The 22,427-nt window shown below is 39.1% G+C and overlaps 2 protein-coding genes across 3 annotated transcripts; one reads left to right on the top strand and one right to left on the bottom strand.

Annotated features, from left to right (window-relative positions):
- Nucleotides 1–228: 228 nt before the first annotated feature.
- On the bottom strand, nucleotides 229–3,761 carry LOC148025045 (exocyst complex component SEC15A-like). 2 transcript variants are annotated; one of them, XM_087694744.1, is made up of 3 exons: nucleotides 3,300–3,761; nucleotides 3,096–3,167; nucleotides 229–2,968 (listed from the first exon to the last, which is right to left on the bottom strand). In XM_087694744.1, the coding sequence occupies exon 3, from the start codon at nucleotides 2,962–2,964 to the stop codon at nucleotides 592–594; it is 2,373 nt and encodes a 790-aa protein (XP_087550870.1). In that variant the 5' UTR covers nucleotides 2,965–2,968; nucleotides 3,096–3,167; nucleotides 3,300–3,761; the 3' UTR covers nucleotides 229–591. The 2 variants fall into 2 exon arrangements, with proteins under 2 accessions (XP_087550870.1, XP_087550871.1); XM_087694745.1 differs by having other exon boundaries at nucleotides 3,096–3,177.
- A 2,789-nt stretch (nucleotides 3,762–6,550) lies between these two features.
- On the top strand, nucleotides 6,551–7,519 carry LOC148025046 (uncharacterized). The gene is made up of 2 exons (XM_087693645.1): nucleotides 6,551–7,108; nucleotides 7,193–7,519. Exons 1-2 carry the CDS (start codon nucleotides 6,551–6,553, stop codon nucleotides 7,517–7,519), a joined length of 885 nt encoding a protein of 294 aa, XP_087549771.1.
- Nucleotides 7,520–22,427: the final 14,908 nt, after the last annotated feature.

The raw sequence follows: 22,427 nt of genomic DNA on the forward strand, positions 1-22,427 counted from the left end.
TGTTCTACTGCCAATCTACTTCCAATCCAAACCAATAAAAGGCCAGCAAATTTGTTCAAGTTAGACAAGGTATCTGATTGCTGCGTCCAGGTTCTAACAGGCTACCACTACAGGAGTTATTCAAGGTTAGAAGAGATCACTGGAATAAGATGACTTTGAAGGGGTTAAAGTACCAGCAGTTGTTCCCTAGAAATTCCATGAAACTTACAAAGCTTTACATCAAAAATGTAGTAAAATCTATTGCAATATGACAAATTTGTCTTCGTTGAGCCTATTCACAATCAGCATTCTATAAGTGGCCTTTAAAAATCCTGTAAGAGACATTTGCTATCAACATATAACTCATATGATATCCATACAATGTGAGACCATTCACTTATGCAAATTCCTGATGGAATTTCAGCTATCAAATAGTGATACACCAAAATGCTCCCAACCTCGATGCAGACTCAAACAGCCAACAGTACTTCCTTTTCTGTGATAGAAGCACAAGGAGCCAGAGAAAGTTGTGAAAGAGAATTCCATTCTCTGATGAAGGAGACAACACATGTATCCAGAATATCAAGATGCCTGATCTTCTGCTCATTCAGCCTACAAGCTATCCTTCAGCCTCCTGACAAGAGCATCCAATGACCTTTTCTTGCCAACATTCTTTGGGTTCCTTGAAAACAGCTTGTCAGGCAAATCTTTGTACTTCTCTGCGATAACCATTACCTTCTTGTAATCAAGAGCACTGTAATTCTTTTCCCTGATTACAGGATTTAGATAGAGTTCCGGTTGGTTACTCAAAAGAAGATTGACAAGCTGCCTGGCTTCAGAAAGACATTGTCTGAGATTGGTTGCACCAGGAAGTTCATTCAAACCAGTACTTTGAAATTTTTCATCTGCAAATGACTCCAAAACCTTCAGATCAGCATCTAGCCCCATGACTGCATTTATGTTGTATCGGTAAACATCATCACTCATCATTGTGGCCACTATTGTTTCTGAGATATGCTTCAAAATACCACTGACAACCGTATCTAGTGCATCCAAAGGAAGAATCTGCTGAGCTGTAGGCACTATGGTTTCCAAATATATCATGACATCAGTAAGATATTCATTGCCATTTTGGGGTGGATCATCAGGAGTCCATTTGATGTTATCAGTCAATTGCATAAATTCATCCACTTTTGATTTGACAAGCACAAGCATCTGCTCATGTGCAGCACCTTGTGATGTGTGCAGGACTGCTTTAGCAGCCAGGGATGCTTGAGGCCTATCAACCAACCGTACAGGAATGCCACATAACTGTGCAGCATATCGAGTGAAAAAATCACAGGAACGTTCAAGCACAGTCATATTAGCAGCTATCTGCATAGCATGTGAAACTGCCAAAGTCGTGCTGCGAATCAGTTTCAAAAGTGCTTCATTTAGCACATTGATGAGAAGTTTGTCTACATATTTCTTCACGATATCATAGAAGTCCATGCGGCTACCATAAGCCAGAAAACTGACAGAGTCTTCTATAAAAGACTTGACAATCTTGCAGCATTCTGGCACAGTGGCAGAGAAAGGAGCAACATAGGGGAAAGCCGGCATAATATCAGTACTTTGCAAGTGAAAGGCCAGGACATTGGACTTGTACTCATAATCCTTTTTAATTATCATTTTCTCATGGTTGTCATTGGCCAAAGTGTCATTTATTTGCTTTTTGCAATCACTGAGGAGAAGGTCATGGTATTTGTCCCGGTTCTTATCCAATACGTCAAGAAGAGGCCCAACTTGATATCCATATCTTCTCAGCGTTGCACACAGGAGACTTACATAGTCCTTCACAATCAACAGATGATTTGCTGTCTGCATTCTAGAAAACTGATCTTCTACAACTGAGATCATTTTTGCCACAGCTGTCTCCCATAAATTCTCAACTTGGTCACCAGTCATTAAACCACCAGCAGTTCTTAAAACTCTGTTCTCCACTATGAAGAAACCTGCAACCTGTGCAAAGTAGGTTTGATGGAGCTCCAAGAAAGATTGCATTGATGAGATTTGGAGATCGGAGTTAAGCTGTAGTTGACGGTTCTTGAAATAGTACTCTCGAAACTGATCCTGGAGTCCCAGACAAGTGTGTATATGATGAGCTCTGTACACAGGAGTAAGATCAAACCTCACAAGAGCATCATCTTCATCAATATCTTCCGTCTCCAATATATATATGCAATCCTTTACACCAGATCTGCTTAGCTCTTCTGCCTCTCTTTGTCGAGTACGCAGCTCCATCTCTCTCTTCCTAGAAGACGATGCCTGCCCAATAGATTGTTGACCAACTTCCCTGGCAATACTTCTGATCTGAACAAGCCATTCATTGAACTCATTACTAACACTCTTTTCTAGATAGCCTCTGCTTACTGGGATCTGCCTTTCAAGCATATGGCGCAGCGCCCGGGATGGGACCTTTGGTAAATAGTCTCTCTCTATTGTGTCTAGTAGCTTCAATGCAGGATAATAGGAATTGCTTGTAATATGCTCATTGGCCCTGGTGCACATGTCCATTACATCTGTGCAAAGCTTCAGAGAATCAATGGCTTCCGTTAAGTTTTTTTTTGTTGCATGAGCTTCAATAAGGTCATCTAGCTTAGACAGCAAAGCATTTCCAACTTCCTGCATTTGGGTGTTTTCAGAAGCCAGGCCATTTTTTAATTCATCAGCATCAACTAGGACACCTCTAAGCTCATCAACAGCATGAATGAATTCCTCGTAGTGGACCTTGCATAGCTCCTCAATTTCCTTCTCTTTCTTCTTTACAAAATTTCTTAGCTGCTGCAAGAGTGCTTCTGGCTTGCCTACATCAAATGCTGCACGAATGATAGAACCAAGGTCCTCCCCATTGCCAATACTAGAAGCGAGTGCCAACTCATCAACGACACCATGGGTTCTATCACCGTTTTCTACTGAGCTTCTTCTCTTTGCTTTTGCCAACATTGTTCTGTTAGAAAGGCCAGCATAGGCTGGTCAGCCATTAAAGTTCATCTGATGATGCCAAATGACAAAACTATGGCATTTGGTTGATTCCATTGACCATGCACAAAAACCTGAAAGCAATAGGGTTTCACCTGCAGAGAAATGGCAGCAAGTCCTGAGCTCACTCGGTGGAAAAGAACGCCCTCTGGAGAATTGATCTGGCTCTGCAGAAAACTGCAAGATCAGAGGACCACATTTCGGGACTCTCTTTATCGGCTTTGTTACGCAGAATTAAGCTGCAAAGCATCACATTAGACGAAAAGATCAAGGCAGAGATGAGAAAAAGCTAGGGTCACCTGGAAACTTGAAGCGATCAGGCCCGCAGTCTGACACGTAAGATCGATCTCTGACCCTCTCCTCTTCCTCCTCCGAGCAGCTCCTGTATATGCCAATCCTCTCTCGCTCTCGCTCTCTTTGTCTCTCTGTGCTGGCTGGCCGGTCGGCTTATTTGAGATGATCAAAGGTCAGATCGATCTCCGGTCCAGGTAGAAACAAAGGCTCTCTTCTCCGTCCTTTCCTCCGCGGGAGGAAACGGATATGGCAGGACAAAGCTGCAGCAATGTTGGTAATGTGATGTGGGGTGCAGAAACTGACAAAGTCTCCTTTGCCTGCACGCCATGGCAGAGTCCGAGTATACTCCCTCTCTCTCTCCGCTGTGAGACAAATAGTAATTAATTTAACCCCAAAAAGAAAACAAAACAAAATAAATGTGTTCATTTTTGAAGGTTGCATAGCCCTTCCGGCCCATTACTGCCTGTTGGACAATCCCAAATATTTGTAAGCATTGCATTTGAAAGGCAATAGAAAAATTTTGCCTTCTTGGAGAAAGCCAAAATTCTTCTAGCACTACATTTGAAGGGTGCTTTTTTCCTTTAAAAATCAATATTTTTATTATAAATCAAACTATTAATCTTATTGCCTAATGCATTTCGACTAGTTTGGAAATTGGGAGACTCGTAAGTGACCGTCACAATGCCACACACTGACCAATGACTAGTGGATACTTACAACTAACTGTCGTATCTAAAATTTATTGTCCATTCTCGAATATTAGTATAGTATAACATTTATTACTACAGTTTATCAAGCTCGAAAATCAAAACCCTCCCCTCATCTTCTTGAAAGTGATAGGTCACGACTCACAACATCATTGTAGCCGCCTCAAGAGTCAAGCCTATAGGCTGTAAATTGAAGTCTCAAGAGTCGAGACTTGCCATTGCCTACGAGATCTCGTGGGAGTCGATCCGACTCGAGCCCCCTCACCATTGACCACTGGCAAGTCCAAGGCATAGACAGCACCTTCCAACCACCACATTGCAACTTGCCATTCGGGTCAAGATTCGAGACTCAAGAGTCACGAGTCAACTCAGGACTCACACAATACATGCAAGTTGAGAGTTGGAACTCGGAGCCTGGAGGCATGAGTGATGGCAACTAACCACCATCCAATAGTGCAAGTGGCAACATCCAAAGCGAGATCTATCTAGTCATTGGTGAATTTGTGATTCTGGTCCCTGGGGCCTGGGGCCTACAATCAGTCACCAACCTCTACAGCAATTGCCACTAGCTAGCGCTACACAACCTCAGTAGTAAGCAGCTACTAGCCACCCTCAGCCACAGCCTAGCAGCCACCCTGAATGATCAATCACAACCCAAGTTCCAACGGCCCGCCTATACGAGTCACAACTCAATCACTCATGTCAGACCTGCAAGCTACGTACGATATAGGTTAGAGCTTTAAACACACTAAACTTTGAAGTCTCTACTTAGTACTTAGATAATACACTAGAGAATGTTTGGTTTGAACTTTGAACCTTATAATAAATTAATAGGTTAGTTATGGATGATTGTTTAATATGATATTGAAAGTTATGTAAGGTATCATATGACATGAATGTTAAGGCTATTTGGAGGTCATGTAAAGGGTGTAGATAGTAGCTACTAGCAACTAGCCATGTTTACAAGGCTACACATCAATGTGCAATGCTCATGAGTCATGCTATTACAAAGTTTCGATTTAGTTTAAGAGGATGTAATTTACCACCAATAATAGAGGACAACTGCTTGAATTTAAAAAGAATGAACTTCAATACACTGATCAAAATTTTCATAAATGGAAAAATGCTTATTTGATATTCATGTTATATCATTTGTTCATGCTAGTCTAGTCTAGCACAACTTTTTTTTTGGAAGGCACATATTCTTCATGACATGGTGATATAGATCATAGGCCCTACGGTTTTCTACATTTCCATGATGTTCAACCAAGTCTTCTGCAAAGTAGGACCATGTGATAGGGATGAGCTACAATGGCTATCTACGTGTTAGTCAATAAAAAATAAACAACTCAAATATATTGATATTCCACCACATGGTACTCTAAGGTCTAACCATGTTTATACTCTAGCCTCTACACCATCCCCCATCTTACACATAATATCACATTATGCCATGGATGATGCAAATCCTCCTAAAGCCTTGGCTTTATTTAACAACATACTATGTAGACTTCAAGCATAAATGGAGATTCACTTTTTGGTACTTTGCCTTGTAGGGTAGACTGATCTTAGAGTATACCATCTACCTTTAAATCAAGTCCTATTCATCAAAACTTTGAGTAGGTATGAGTTCAACATTCTACAATTTTTAATGCTCAAGTTTTAAAGCTTGCTAGTATTTGCCCCTACCATTTGGAGTGTCTAAATTTAGCATACCTTAACTTTTTGCATGCATATTATAGATATGGGTCATCCTAAGAGGGATTTGAGTCAATTTACTCTATCTCTAGCACTTACTTGAAAGAAATGGGTTGCTCAAGGAGATTCCATACTTGTTAGTGACTCATTGGTTGCACCTACATCCACATTAGACGCACCTATTGCATCTATTCACGTAAATGTGAGTTTGGATCTTAACATGCCTATAGGGGATGCAAGTCAAAGTGTGGATTCTTTCGATGATGCTATGAGAAGTCTTGATGGGGTAAGAGAGCCATATGTTGCTCATGCAGGTGCTACCCTAGATTGTGAGGGTAGTGCACCTCAAAAAGTGAAAGGTCAATGCTCTTACAAAGAGCATTGGAAATCATATCATCCATGGAGTTATTCATTGCATGATGCTAATGGTAAATAAATGATTTTTTATAGCGATTGGATACAATTTTGAATGACCAATGCTTTTGTTACTATTGGGAGTACAATACTTCAAAGGCCATCATTACAGACTCATGAGAGAAATCGAAGGAGAATGAGAAGACTGCATTTCTATGGGCTAAAAAAGAAAGGAAATCCGTGGTGCCTATGAGGATGCATCTTGAAAAGATGGACTCTACCGCATTAGATATAAAGGTATCTCGTGTAAAAGTGCTTTTGAAAGTTTTGTATTTCATTGCCATTAGGGATAAGCCTTTGTGTGACTTTCAAAACAATGTAGAGGAATTGGCATTCTTGGAATGCCAAACGTTTCCATTGAGAATTGCTATGCATCCTACCTTTCATACACATCTTCTTTGCTTTTCTTGGAGGCATGTTATACACACTTTTATGAGATGGTTAAAAGTGAAATTATTGAGAGTCCTTTCTTCTCCTTGATGGTAGATGAAAGTACAAATGTCTCTAATGACCATCATATGATTGTGTGTATAACATATTTGACAAAAAGTGGTGATGAATGTAATCGTTTCATTAGGTTGCTTCATACAAGTAATGGAACTACAGCTACTTTATATGATGCACTTTCAGAGTTCTTATGTATATATGGTTTATCAAAAACAAAATTAGCGGGGTTTGCCACTGATGAATGCAGTGTTATGATGGGCATTGAGAAAGGATTGGTTGCACATTTTACCCAAGATGTACCTCATTTGGTTGGAATTCATTGCACTACACATAGAGATGCTTTGGCAGTAAAAGATGCATTGGGTGCATTTTCTATTTTCGATGTTGTGGAAAAGGTAGTAAAGAAGGCTTACAAATGGGTGAATAGCTCTTATAGGAGACAAGAAGAGGTAAAGGACCTTGCTTTAGAGTTTCATCTTTCAGGCCATGAGATTTTGAGAATGCATGACATTCGTTGGTTATCATGTGGGCAAGTAACAAAGAGAATGGTAACTTTGATGCTAGTGCTCTTGCGAATTTGGAAGTGAGAGAAATGTGATTTGTATACCTCCTTTACCTCTTTCAAAGTTCAGTTTTTTCTTCATTCATTGAAAGATATGCTTCATCATCTGAATGTTCTGAACAAAAATTTCCAAGCTAATCATGTGGATATTACCACAATTGGCACAGAGCTTATGACTACAATGGATATTCTTCAAGCTCGCTTTTTTGCAAGTGAATTTGGTAGAGGTGCTGAATATATTACTCAAATTTTTGGGCAAGTGAAAGATGGTTACATTGTGTTTCAGAATGGTGCACAACTGAATGATAATCATGTATTGCATATCAATATCTCAGGAAATAAAGATACAACTAAGGATCTTATCACATGGGATGCTTGTATTGATGTTGGAAGATAGTTTGTTCATAGTGGCATAACTTCATTGCATGCTCAATTTCATGACTTGGAGCTTTTTTAGGCTACCAAAATATTTAGCCCTAGAGACTATCCAAAGGATGTACATGGTATTTTTAGCATGGGTACTATATGGATTAGGCCATTGTTAGAAAGGTTTGGAGATATAGTGAATGTGAATATGTGTAAATTGCAATATGAAGAGTTTATGGCAAAATTGAAGAGAGCATGTTCTAGAAAGAGTATGCATATGGGATGGCAATTTTGTGCACATGACATTGAATGGGATTTGGTGAGATGAAGAAGCTTTGGCATGCTTTCTTGGTTATTGTTGCAAGCACAGTCAATTATGAAAGGGGATTCTCCAAGATGAACCGTATCAAGTCAAATGACCACAATCGATTGAGCTTGGAGAATGTTAACAAGCTCATGTTTCTTTATTACAATGGCACACAAGATCCAAGAGAGGAAGATAGGGATGGGATCTACTCTACTTGGGATAGCTTGAAGGCTCATTGGGATATTGTTGATATCCATACCACAAGTCCGACATTTGTGCTCTCATTATGCTTTCACTTGTATGGACTATAATTTCTTTTCTTTGTTGGCTTGAGATTTGAAAGTTGTTATTTTAGCATACAATTCAAATAAAAAGAGATTAGCATTGTTGTTAAAGCTTATAAGAATACAAAGATTCATGTCTCATAAATTACTTTGAAGTTTCTTGCCAGAGATACTTGAAAATAGGTTTGATCAAATAGTTCATAGAGGTTAGATAGTAAAGACTAAATCAATGATTCATAATAGAGTTAACTAAATTGAATATATATAGTCAAAATTGTCTTACAAATGAATTAGAATTTTATCATTGTTAAGTGATTTTGATTAAAAAACTTGCTTGCACAAAGTCTAAACCTTGAAAGGTAATATTCATAGCACACATCATTTAAAGGCCATATTTTAAAAAGTGGCCTTCAAGTCAAAGGGCAAAATTGTAGACATACCTTCAAGAGAAAATATGGTTTAGCCCTTCAAAAATAATCATTGATTTAATTTTAATTAAAATTAATAAGACAAGGGCTCATGAGCGCATATGGGCATGGTCTTTTGTTTGATGTGCCTATGCTCAACTGACTCACTCGACACGGCATAGCAAGAATACATGAAATGTGAGAACAAGGTAGGCTCTTGTATTACTCAAAAGAAAGAAAGGTATAAGATAGACATGCCTTAGGATTATATCCTCACGATGCACACATAGAAAGGTTCACCACCACTAAGCATTGGGAATCACACATAGAGTGCACCGCAAGCTACACTCGAGTCACCACTACTCCCTATATAGGTGACATCTAGCTCCAACTCCAAGGAATAGCTACAAAACCCCAAAGTGGGAAAGGGGACCTCACACTCAACCCCCCCCCCCCTTGAAAGAGCTTAAAGTCCCTTTCTAGCTTGTGGACACTTGGCTGGTTATTACAATACTTTGCTAGCCTATTACAAGCTAGTCTAAGGAAGACATACAATGCTTTATAGTCTTATTACAATCCAAGTAGTGGCTCAAGATACATCAGAAGTATTGGCGGGATTCTCCTTGAGCCAGATGGCTAAGACATCTTTGCCATGTTGAAATACAAGTGGCTTCCTTGAGAGGGCGCCCTTTTCACTTGGCGAGGTATTCAAGGTAACCCTTATACTCTCTCGGTACCAAAGGATTGCCTAGACTTCAAAGTATGTGTTGCCCCCACTTGGTACCAAAGGATTGCCTAGACTTCAAAGTAGCCATTGGAGTGAAGCAATAGTATGTGTTGCCCCCACTAAGTGTTTCAATGGAACTTGCATAGAAGGCATGCATGAAAGGCATTGTGCACATAGATGCTTTCTGACAAGTCCAATTTGTAATGACCTCTTTGATGACTTTGATGATTTTGTATGGTCCATAATAACAGTGATTACACTTCAAAATCATGTTATTGGGCAATGAGATATGCTTGGAACTAACTAGGACCATATCCCCTTTGGTGAAAAGGACTTCCTTCCACATCCTATTGGCTTGTTCTACCATGGTGATCTTGCTCTGCTCCAGACTCTTTTTGGATGTTGCATTTCTTTCATGCCATTTCCTTAGGAAAATTTCTACATCTTGGTCCTCTATGTGGATGGTTCTTGAAGCCATGACTAATGGGATGATGACTTCTTTCTCGGTGGTTAACTCAAACACATCCAAGTATAGTGTCCAATCCTTATGGTCCACTCAAATATAGCACCTAAGATAGTGTTTTATACCTTGGTTGAGGCACATTGTTTGACCATCTATTTTTGGGTGAAATGATGAGGAAAATCTATGCTGGGTCTCCAATGTCTTGAAGAGTTCCTTCCACATGTCGCTCCTCAATCTAACATCACGGTCTGAGATAATAGCCAATGGTAGCCCATGTAACTTGAAGACATGAGTGAAAGGATGAGGAAAATCTAAGTTGGGTGTCCAATGACTTGAAGAGTTCCTTCCACATGTTGCTCCTAAATCTGACATCACAGTCTAAGATAATAGCCAATGGTAGCCCATGTAACTTGAAGACATGAGTGAAGAAGAGGCCTACTACTTCCTTAGCAATGAGTGGTGGCTTGGCTAGGATGGAGTATACTTGCTTGGAAAAGTAATCCACCACTACAAAGATGATGATGTACCCATGGGACTTGGGAAGTTCCATGATAAAGTTCCACAATAAAGTCCATAATGATGACATCCCATAGGTGGTCTGCTATAGGCATTGGTTGAAGCAAGCATGTGGGCTTTGTTCGAGGGGACTTCACCATTTGGAAAGTTGGGCAAGTTTTGACATAGTCAATAATTTCTTCCTTCATGTTTGGCTAGAAAATGTGTCTCCTCAAGGCTTCTAAGGTTTTACTTTGCCCCTTGTATCCTCCTCGTTTTCCATCATGCACTTCATGTAAGATGATCTTCTTTAGCTCCACACTATTAGGGACATAGAATCTTTCTCTAGATTATACATTCCATAGGGAATTCGCCCAATCCTCACATATGTTATCAAACTTTGCATCTACTTGTCATTCTCTAGTGCATCCTTCACCACTTAAAGTTCCCTTCTCCTTCGATAAGTTGAGACAATGGGACTATTATGATGCAATCCTTAACAAAATCTAGAACATTATGAAGCCCAAGAATTCTCTAATTTCCATTGTTTTGAGTATTGATCAAGTCTTTACTGCTTCTACTCTCTTTAGATCTACATGATTCCTTTCTCCCCTATGATGAATCCCAAGAAATCTAACTCCTTTACTACAAATTCACACTTTGGTCTCGATATACAACATGTGCTACCTTAGCTTCCCAAGTACCTTCCTTAATTGTTCATTGTGTTCCTTTAGGTCTTGTTATATACTAGTAGGTCATCTATGTAGATGATGATAAAAACATCTATGTCTACTCTGAAGACACTATCCACCATCAACCCACAAGAAGGTGTCTAGCCCATCACTAAGGCGAAATCCTAGGACAAGCCACTTAGTGCTCCCATATCTAATGCAAAATGTATTATCCAAGATGTCTCCCTTAGCTATGCATACTAATCTCTATGTGACTAAAATACTTGGCTTTGTGTAGTCTGTCTAGTAGATCATCTTCCAAGGGCATTAGGTACTTGTTCTTTAGAGTGATTTTGTTGAGTACCCTATAGTCTATGCATAGCATCAACCCTCATCCTTATCCTTTAACACTAGGGCTGTGGTGGATGAGGATTTTCTAGGATGGATGAAGCCTTAATCTTTTGGCTCATGCAATTGCTTTTTTAATTCCACTAGCTATGTATGGTTTATTCTACATGGGGCCTTCGCTAGTGCTGGTAATCTTGGAATCAATTTGGTCATATGATCTACATCTCTTTTTGGGGGAAACCTTGGGTAATTCTACGGGCATCACATCTACATACTCCTTCAATACCTCTTCTACTTCCTAATTTCCCATATCCAATCATGGTGTTTTAGGTGCTTTGGCTTCCATGGGCCTCATGATGCATAAATACACCATATCTCCTTGCTTCACTGACTTCTCCACTTGCTTCATACTACATTATGTGATTCTAGGCCAAATGTTGGAATTTATACTAGTCACAACCCTTTCCTAAATTTAATTGGGGCTTGGAGCCCTTGGGTTATTATGAGAGTTTGCACCTTGGCAAGAGGCTCTTGTTTCTTTGTTGAGTGCTTCTTTCTCCTTTGACATATTCTCCTTCACTTGCACTTTGGTTGGGGATTGTTTCAAGAGTTGAAATTTATCACATGGGACTCATACTCTCCTTGCATATCAAGAAACATCTCATTGACTCCCTTTCCAAGCATTGCTATGGCATATTTTTCATAAAACTCAAGGCCCAAAATGACTACAAAGTCATCCATAGATATTACTAGGAAATACGTTTTGAGCTTTCATTTTCTTGACTCCACTAGTACTAATAATAGCTACTTCACCTCCTTTGCTTCTCCTTGTGCAAATGTCACATTTAGATCCTGTGGTGCCTTAGTCAACTTGAACCCATGCTTTTTTGCACATTCTAGGGTGAGAAAGTTGCAAGTTTCTCCTGTATCCACCATGATGCATGTTGTTTGCTCACTCACCTTTCCCTTTAGATATAAGTAGTGTGCATTGCTACTACCCAAATTGCCATACATTGGGGACGTGCACTCACTATACCAATCGTGAGGTTATCCTAACTCTCTTCCCTCCCATTGGAAATCTCTTAGATGAGAGGGGGTTGTAGCTTATCTCCCCAATATGCACGTATAGTCGATGCATGACTAGATTTTTTGTCTTCCATGGAGTATCTAGACTAGTAGTGTGGTCATCCACACTTAAAACATCTCACTCATGTGGATGAGGATTGAGGTCCCCACCATAATGCATTTGACCCCATCGATCCATAGGATACACTCAAGGTTGGCCTATAATAGTCACTCCCCCACCTTCCAAATGCTCCCCTTGGTACCAAGGCGGATTGTGATGTGGCTAGGGTGCCTCTTGACATTCTACTTCTAGTTTTTGTTGCTTATCCTCTTGGAGGGGCTAGCTTTGGGGTTCAAGTGTTGGTGTTGTACCCTGCTATACTTCTTGGGCTACTCTCATTCCTTCCAAGTCTACTAGCCTTTTGGTTACTCTCATGGCTTTAGTTAAGCTCTTTGGTTCTTGCCTCTCCCCATCCCTTCTCATCCACTCCCACATTCCATAAGAAACGATGTAGCTTGGTGTCTACATCCATGTCTAGGATTTATGGCATCAGTTGGAAGTACTTGTGAACATGTTGCATTATCTTCCCTTGCACTGACTTGAGATTCCTCCTTTCACCCGTGACTTTGAACTTCTCTATCTTTGAGATGTAGTCCTTCAACTCCTCCTATAGTTCCTCCCATGAGAAGATGGTCTTGATTACTCTGACATGTACCAATTGGTTGTGTCCTCTTCGAGGTAGATACTTGCTACTTGTCCCTCCCTCTCTTTTGGCACTTTTAAATACTTTAGATACTTGTCTACCTTTGTTATCCACTTCTTCAAAACCAACCCATCACTTTCTTCCTTGGTAGGTTGTCGCATCCTGAATCTCCCATACTCATCTTCTGAGCTTTCATTGTCTTCTCCATCACTCGCCTCATACTACCACTACCACTACCACTACCACTACCACTACCACTACCACTACCACTTCTTCTTATGGGATGACTTTGGCTGCTCCTCTTTCTCCTTCTTCTTCTTTTTGGGCACTTCAGGTTGTTCCTATTTCTCCTTCTTCTTTTTTTTCCTTTTTTAGATGTTTCTTCTTCTACCCTATGCATAGTCTCTTCCTCTTGTTATAGGTTTACCTAGTCATGGTATACTTGTTCATTAGTCTTCCTTATAGACTCCTCTTCTTCCTTCTTCCTTTGCACATGAGTCCCACATGGTGGCCATTAACACAAACATGTTTGCCATGTGCTTCTCCAATCCTACTATCTTCTCTTCTTAGGCCTCCCTCCATTTATGATGACCATATTTTTTCTTCTCATTAGTACTGTTGGGTGTAGGGATGTTGCCTCCATGGCTACTTTTTAGGGGGAAAGTTGCATCTTGGCTTTGGATGGTATGTCACAAGGAAGTCATGCCTCTCTGTGTCATTGTAAAGTTGTCTCAGCTTCAGGTGGTATGCAATGGGGAAGTCATGCTTTGACTATGAGGTGTCGGATCTTCTCTCTTGCTTCCATGAGCACAGTTGCTCTACTATTAATTATGATGTACCTACCCTCAGCTCACTCACTTACACCTCCTCACTCATTGGATATAGCACAAAAAGAACATGAAAAATTTGAGAATAAGGTATTTTCTAGTATTACTTAAAAGAAAGAAGGGTACATCATAGACATACCTCAAGACTACACCCTCATGATGCCACACATAGGAGGATTCACTATTAAATATAGAGAACCACATGTAGAGTGCACCACAAGCTACATTTAAGTCACCACTACTCGTTATACATAAGTGCATTTGGCTCCAATGCCAAGGAATAGCTACAAAGCCCCAAAGCTGAAAAAGGGGGAGAATAGAGCTCACATTTTGGTTGGGGGAGGGGGTGTTTGCGGTTTAAAAGGGGCTTTGTGGCTTAAGACCTTGGAGACTATGTTATTATGGTGGAATGTTTGAGAAGTATTTGTTTGTTCATTGCTTGTCTTGCGATTTGCCATACTATCTTGGGTTTTTCTGGGGAGCTAGTTGGTGGTGACTATGGTTGAGTGGATATATGCTCCTTGCATATTATTTGAAGGTTTAGGGCTCAAAACCATTCAATTAGTCTCGAGTGCTGGCTGTGCTTAAGTACCTATTTTTCTTACTACATGTTTCTTAGAGCTTGTGTGCAGTTTGTGTTTATATTATTTGTTTCTTTTATCTGCTTGTGTATGCTATGTGTATCGTGTTATGGCCAATGGGCAGTGTTGCAATTTTTGTTTTGGTTCATGTTATGTTTCTACATGCGCAATCTATTAATGCATTGATGTTGTCTCTTGATTTTTATTGCATTTCATCTTTTAGCTTTCAAGATATTGGTTTTCTTTAAGGATGTTATATTCATGTCTCGTACTATGAAAATGGGTGGTTATCACATGTCTTTCTTACTATTCATTGCATATTTGTTGAAGATAAGTGGTTTTGAGTTTGGTTTTTTGTAAGTGGCTATGATCATGATCATTATTTTGATTTGTGATTATTGTATGTCGTTGTTGCCATGTGATATTTAAATTGTTGCTATGATTTTGTTTCTTGGTTGTGAATGTGTTGTCATATGGGAGATAAATGCAAGATTTTAATTTTGCTTAAAGTATATTAATTTTACTTTGTTAAGATAGTGTGTTATGTCCAACATGTGTATCCTTGTACAACATTAGATGCTCGGAAAAGGGAACAAGGCCTCATGCTACATAGGGGAGAAGTAATGAACTGCATAAAGCTTCCTTCTTTTATTCTTTTATTAGGTGTAAATTGATGTATACCCCCAACTATAATACAACTACAATTTCATTTATGCAACTATTTGACACACTAGAATTTCATCTATGCAACTATTTGTTTTTGGTTTCAAAAAACGAGTCCAAATAACCATAAATCTATTATTGAGAGTACTAACTCGAGGATCACTTTGAGTATATTTAAAGTTTCGTTTTTGCAAATAATTATTGTTGCAATTGCTTCTCTCAAGATTTAATAGTCAATGTATTAGGTTCCCAATTATTTCAAAATTAATTGTTTGCTCAAATAGGTTGAGCTAGAGCTTTGCTTTGACCATTTCCAACTCTTATCTCTAATCATGGTTATTCCAAAAGAAAGTAAAGACAAGGGCACTTGTTTGGTTGTGGCATCTCCACTATCTTGGAAATCATTGATAGCTCCATTGATGCATTGCTTCCTTTTCAAAAGTAGTTCATTAAGTGGCCCACTACGCCTAATGAAATGGCTCCTTTCAATGTAGACATGGGACAACAATAGTGTTATCGAAATTGCAAGGAAATTTACATGAAAATAAAGTGATGATTTTTTTTTTTTGCGGATTTTCAAAATGGTTTAAGTTTGTTCCATGCATATAATCACAGGCACTACGAAATGACACAGAAGTTGCTTGTTTTTGAGAGTTAGAAGGTCATCATCATAAGTGAAAAATCAAGGGACCTACTTGCTATTTTGAAGCTCAAGATCTACTTGTTCTATTAAGAATGAAGAGGAAAGAGAGATAGAGTTGATGCTTTTGTGAGATCGTGGTGTTTATGAGTTTTATTGTGCATTCAACTACTCCAAGAGATTGCTATTGATAAAAACAACCTATTTTAATGCATTTTGATGGCTCAAGCTATTTGCATTATTTTTGCACACTTTTCATGTTTGGAAATCCACAATGCATAGGTTTAATTGAAAAGACCCTTCTTTGTAATCTTTGGATTAAGGTCAAATAGGCTAGAATCATTTTCACACTACAAAAACAAGATAAATGTGTTTTGGAGATTGTTTGGCATAATCTAAATGATCCTCTCCCAACCTAATACTCTTCCTCAATAAATACAAAAGTTCTATATACGAGAGAGCATCTCTTTAAACACGTGCAAAGGGTAAGAAGCATCAATCACCAAAAGTACAAGAATCTCTATTGAGAAAAGGCACCTCTACACTAAGGGATGTAAAGCATGGTAGGTAGTTGTTTGTAGAGGGAATCAACCACCGAGACCCATGGACCACTTATTGTTTCAAGTGTTCCAAGCCAAGCGCTAATGGCTACCTCTCACATAGCCGACGTGCCATCCATCTCTACGGGTGTAGTGAGCTTACCTCCATGCTCGATTGAGTTACCTCCTCTCCCAAGCACTTCGGTAACTCCACGATCCAAGTGCAAGCTTCAAGCAAGCTCCATCCTCAAGCTCCGCGCTCTAAGCTCCATTGCCACAAGCAAGAGAATAGAAGAGAAGAGAAGAGAAGAAGGGAGGAGAAGATGGAGAGCTTCTCCTCCCCGGTCCCTCACCCTCACACACTCACTCCCTCACACTCACACTCTCACACTCTCACGCTCCCTCTCTCAAGCACAAGCTTAAGAAAGCAAGAACAAGAAGAGGAAGAAGATGATGAGAGCTACTTTTGGCCACACACAAGAATGAGCTTCTCATTCTCTTTCAACTTTATATACAAAACCCTAAATCCCTTTTGGGTGGTCATCCCCTTATCCCCTTTTTTACATGGTCGGCCTAGGCCCTTTTTCCCACTGTCCTCCTATCTTTCTAGCTTCCTTCCTACCACCCATCTACCTTTACAAATTGCATGGGTGAGAGCTCGGCACTCTTAAAATAAATCATGGTGCGCCTTGCGCCTTTTTTACAAAAGTATTGACATGCACTTTTCTCCTTGATTTAAGACCTTTCTGCACTTCTTGTGTTTCCAAAAATCTTCTTGGTGCACCTTTGTCTTCTATTTCACTCTTGCCTTGGCCTTGTCTTCCGCTTTAGATTTTTCAGCTTTTCCACCTTGTTCGTTTGAGGTTCTAAACGAGGCTTAGGTGATCGACCGCGTTCACAGCCATGCTTGATAAGACACATCTCTTTCATAGTCCTCATGCATGGGGGTATTGGGCACTTGGCTACAACAAAGGGATCTTGGACCATTGCATTGTTATCCACATGTGGTGCCCCTACTTTAAAACATCCATGTTGTGAGATGGCATGTGCTTGTACCCCAAGACAACATGATTCAATGGCCATATTCTAGTATCATGGAATCTAGCTTTTATGTTTGATTCTGAGCCTGTGGTGGCTAGTGCCCTTGAGGCAATACTAGCAAGATCCCCCTTTCATGCTTGATTGGAGTGTGTTTGAAGTTGCCACAAATTTCTCTCCTTTGTAAAATATGGCTTAAAGGGTTTAAAAATTGAGACATCTGAAAGTTGTAGCTTGTTTGAGGTATGGGTCGAAAGAGTGATAATGTCTATGTTGATATCCTTTGCCCTTGCAATAACTTCAAGTCTTGTGTGGCTACCGTGCCCATCCATGATAAGTGAATGTTAATAAGAAGAAGAGGGAGGGTTTGGGATAGCCACCATGAAGTGTTCCAACCATGCTTCAAATATTCGCCTTGTCATCCATGCCTTATTTTACATGGACATTATAGCCCCTTCTTCACACTCCAACAAATAATTTTGCATAGCCTTTTTACCTTTGAAGATACAGTGATTGGCAAGGCATACCTATAGCATTCACACAACACAATATAGTTATCCACTCCCTACTATTAGGAGTCATACCATAGACATTCTTGGAACCCTTCCTTTGCCAATACTTGCATGCCTCTATCCGCACTACCTTGCCAATACTTGCATGCCTCTATCCGCACTTCCTTGCCAATACTTGCATGCCTTTATCCGCACTACCTTGCACACCTATCTCATCTGCATTCCAAATATTCTCAAGGGGATATTAATGCTAATTGTAATGGTAGCCAAGTTATTACGAAATGTTCTTACCACTTCATGCCACAAAGCAATTGCACGAGACCTATCAAGACTCCCACATACACAAATTGCGAGTTATTGGTGCCATTTTCAAAATCCATCCCACCAACCTTTTCCAAGGATGCCATTACTAAAGGGTTTGTTGCAAGATTGAACAATATCAGTAGCCTTCAAGTTCATGGTATTTAGAGATACCTCATGACTTGTATCTTGCATGGGGAGTGACCAATCAACAAGTGCCTTTTCTTCTTCATCAATAGATAATATAGTTGCTAGAACCTTCCTCTTTTTCTTGGTTTGACCATTGATCCACTTCCCCAATGCCATTATACTCATCCCATACTACCTAATGCACTCTCACATTGTCATGCCATCCTCATGAACTGTAATTGCCTTCAGCATATTACCTTTTGTCCATGTTGGTTACCTCCTTTTCTTACTAGTAATCTTTCTAGGGGACTTGGGAGGAGGTGAAAGGGGCAACATGGGACTCTCATCGGATTGGTTGCCATGTGATGGAGTGGATGGACCACTTTCCTTATTTGTAGGTTTAGGAGGATGTATCATTTTGTAATGCAAACGAGTTGGCTTGGGTGGAGCTCTAGTTGTATGAATTTGTGGTTTACAAATAGCCTTGCTAGGCCACCTCCTTGCATTTTTCTTGTTGCTTGGCATGTTGTAGAGGAAGGAGAATTATGTGTTAAAAAACACAGTAGAGTAAAGAAGACAAGTGTGTGTTAAGAAAAACATCAAAGGATTGATTGATCACCTTAAAGATGTAGTTGTTATTAGGGAGTGGCCTGCCAAACATAATAGAAAATGTTACATATTTCTCTATGGACAATGACACTCCAAGTAGCCCACTAAGGTTGACTATACCTTAGTCAAGTCAAAAAGCATAGTCACAACATTGAACCCTCTTCTTTGATGGTTGTTCCACGGGCAGATCTCTAGGAATTTGATTGTCTCCAACTTTGGGCAACTTGGATAGCTGGGTTTTGGTGTGGAATGAAGGGGCAAGTTGGTTAGACCTCTTTCTTCACAAGGAAAAATGGGGAGATATCACATGGATTCCTCCACATTGACAAACTCTATGCCCTTTCTTATCTAACATCAAATTGGTGTATAAAATATGGGAGACAAAGGGAAGTCTTGAAGATACATACCAGAGACATGGTAGGATAGGAAAATTATGACAGAGATGAGGTTGATTCTAAGTTTAACAATTAGGAAGTCAGACTCATTTGCAAGGTGGTTTGGGTAGTTTTGTGTAGAGTAGTACTTAGAGTAGTAACATGTTGAGTACAATAACATTGTGCAAATTACAATGTACTCAACATCAAAATTGAGACGCTGAGTATAGTTGTGTGCTACATGGTGCACAAAAGCAAGATGCACTCTTAGACACATGAGACATCACAAAGCATGGCACTTAGGAGCATCAAAATTGAGGACAATAAAATTGAGCACACAACAGGTCATACATTAACAGTGTACTCAACAAAAGTAGAGTTGAGTACAATAGAATTATGTAATGTAGGGCACATGGCGATAAGACACTTAGGACTAAGATGACACTTGCGTAGCACTTACCTATCCATGGTAAGGTACTTAAAAGTAAGGAGATTCCTAGTTACATAGTCATGAGATGACAAAAGCATGGCGCTCAAGAAAGAGACATGCACCAGTATGATTTAGGAACTATTGCACAAGGTAGGGATTCTATAGGCAAAGGATGGGGTGGGCAGATAGTTATCCACTTAGATTTGATTAACTTTAGTTTTGAATTCAAGTAAGGTAGGATTAGTCATAATTAGGGGTATTCAATGTGGTATATTTGTGATTCATATGCTAGATGTGCTTGGGAAAGAGAGCCTTTCTTGATGAATTAGTGGGCTATGCAGGACCATGAAGAACAAAGACAACATGGAAAGAGGTGGTTATTGAGGACCAGAAGAAGCATGGATACTTTGCACAGGTTTCTAGGATGCGATGGGTGTTGTGTAACTCTTTTAGGCTGCTATCTGATTTCTTTTTGGATGATGTTGCTTTGTTTTGATAAATAGCCATTTGTTGTGTCTCTAGACCCCGATTGCAACCTTGAAATGCCACTCTTTTTGGGGGCTATAACCCTTTTGCCCCCCTTACCCTACATATTTACTAACATTTTTGTCACTCATATTATGGAATGAAATTCTTTTAGAAATATAATTTAGCCACTTTTTTGTATGTGAAATCATATTAAAAAATGTAGAAATTTCTAGCCAAATGTTTTTGCACAATCATAATAATGGCAACAAGAAATAACAAATTCTCTACTACTTTTTATTCTTGGTTTAGAAATTATAATAGTGAGACATGTACAACTTTTATAAGGCAAAGAACATTTTGTTCTTTTTCCAATGGTCTACACAATTGAAATTGAACTTATATAAAAAACTACTATTTTTTCTTAAGAACTCCAAAGTGTCTTTAACATCTAATGTCCACTTGGGAGCAACTATAACCTTGATTTTTTCTTCATGGTTAATAACTTGTAGCTTAAGTTAAAAAGCATCCAACAGTAAGCATGAATAGGCAAAACTATTTCTACATATGTATGGTTGAAAACATGGATCAAAGCTTATAGTATTTGTAGAGACATGTTCTATTGGAGGCAAATACTTATCAAGTTATGTAAACATGCTCAACTTGAATGAACCATCCCTATGATATAGCCTTGAAAGAAGCAATATGTCCCTTCAATGATATTTGACATCCTCGCATTTCATTTTTTTCACATTGTGTGAGTCCATGCAAGGTGGTCATATGGTGACCTAATCATTTATATTAAAGATTTTGGGCTCCCAAGTTTCATTCGCACTTTTGTTATAGCTAATGCAAGAGTTCATAGAATGAGAAGGATGCCTTGTAGATACCATGGAAAAAAATTAAAAGTCCAAATACTATGTAGAGAAAGGAACTCAAAGAGAAGGTTAAAGAAGGAGAATCTAAAGAGCTCATATGAATACATGCCAAAAAGAAGTCATATAGTCAAATCCTCCTTTTTAAAGAATATTTGGTATTGAATTTGAGTCCCATCTTTGTCATATATTTTGATAACCTTGATATTTGAATAAGGTGATTGAGTCTACTAAAGATATCACAATTTTGACATTTTGACTGAAAAAGAGGAGAGAACCAGGAAATATAGGTGCCAGAAGGCATGTAGTCAAATCCATCAATTTTCAAAACATCTAGTATTAAATTTGGGTCCCATCTTTGTCATATCTTTTGACAATCTATGTAAGTGAATAGGACCATTAGACTACCAAAACATATCAAACCTTTGAGATTTCAGCTTAAAAGAGGAGAGAACCATGGAATGGACTCTACTATCTCTAAAGTGGAGGAGACACGTTTTAAAAAGGGGATTGAGAGGTGAGAGAAGAGAATGCAAAAGAGAGAGAAAATAGGAGAGAGAATAAGTGATGAGGAGAGAGAGACTAGAAAGATAGGAGAGAAGAGAGAGAAGCCATGAAAGTTGTGAACAAGAAGGCAAGATGACGAGACTACAATTGTATTATTATAAAGTGGTAAAAAATTACAAGTCTTAGCACCTTATATACCTATTCCAGTGTGATAAGGTATTACTAGTAAAACCATTTCAAATAATATGTCTTCCTAACTTCTTACAATCCATCCCTTCCCAAAGATTTTTGTTTACAAGAACAAAATTACAACGATTGAAAAGCATGAATAGAACAGAGTACTACTCTGTTTACAACTATATAAACTATAGGAAATGAATGAAGAGAATCGAATCTTGTGATGATTAAAATGAAGATACAAATGACACCTTTGCCATGTACACCATCTAGATGTCTTCAAAGAGAATTTGAGCCTTCAGATCTTCAAGAAAAGTCCCTATAATGTGTAGATAGCTTGTTGGAAGAACAAGCCTTGCTAGACAAAACCTACCATAACTCCTCATTGAGTAGTCCAAATTGGGTGTACCACATGTCAAAACATAGCCCTCAAAGAGCATTTTGAGCCTATGTAGGTGGCATTTTTTTGAAAATTAGGAAATGTAAAAATTACTAAAATAGATAATTGTTTAAATCCTATTTGTATCAAAATTGGCTCATCTGGAGCTATGCTTTAGCCATTAATGCATCTCGTAAGTATGGAAACTGAGTTTAAAATAGAATCAAGTATCTAAGAAGTTTTCTTCAATGGCAAACCTCTCCATTTAATCAAGTATCCAATGATAGATCGAGAGTGAAACTTTTTCTTGCTTTGTCATGTGATCTTCTCATGGATGTACACTGTATGAGACCTTTTTCCTCAACATGAGGCAACTCATTAACTATATCCAATTAGGTGCCATAAAATGGTTTGAGTTGATTG

The sequence above is a fragment of the Lygodium microphyllum genome, chromosome 15 (assembly GCF_053477565.2).
Source record: "Lygodium microphyllum isolate KBCC chromosome 15, Lygodium_microphyllum_v1.1.10, whole genome shotgun sequence".
In the NCBI taxonomy this organism is placed as follows: Eukaryota; Viridiplantae; Streptophyta; class Polypodiopsida; order Schizaeales; family Lygodiaceae; genus Lygodium; species Lygodium microphyllum.

Excerpts from the sequence above, each read along its gene's own strand:
- LOC148025045 (XM_087694744.1), bottom strand. The coding sequence starts at position 2,964 with ATGTTGGCAAAAGCAAAGAGAAGAAGCTCAGTAGAAAACGGTGATAGA.
- LOC148025046 (XM_087693645.1), top strand. The coding sequence starts at position 6,551 with ATGGTTAAAAGTGAAATTATTGAGAGTCCTTTCTTCTCCTTGATGGTA. Across the intron at positions 7,109-7,192 it reads GGCAAGTAACAAAGAGAATG|TTTTTTCTTCATTCATTGAA; the intron begins GTAACTTTGATG and ends TTCAAAGTTCAG.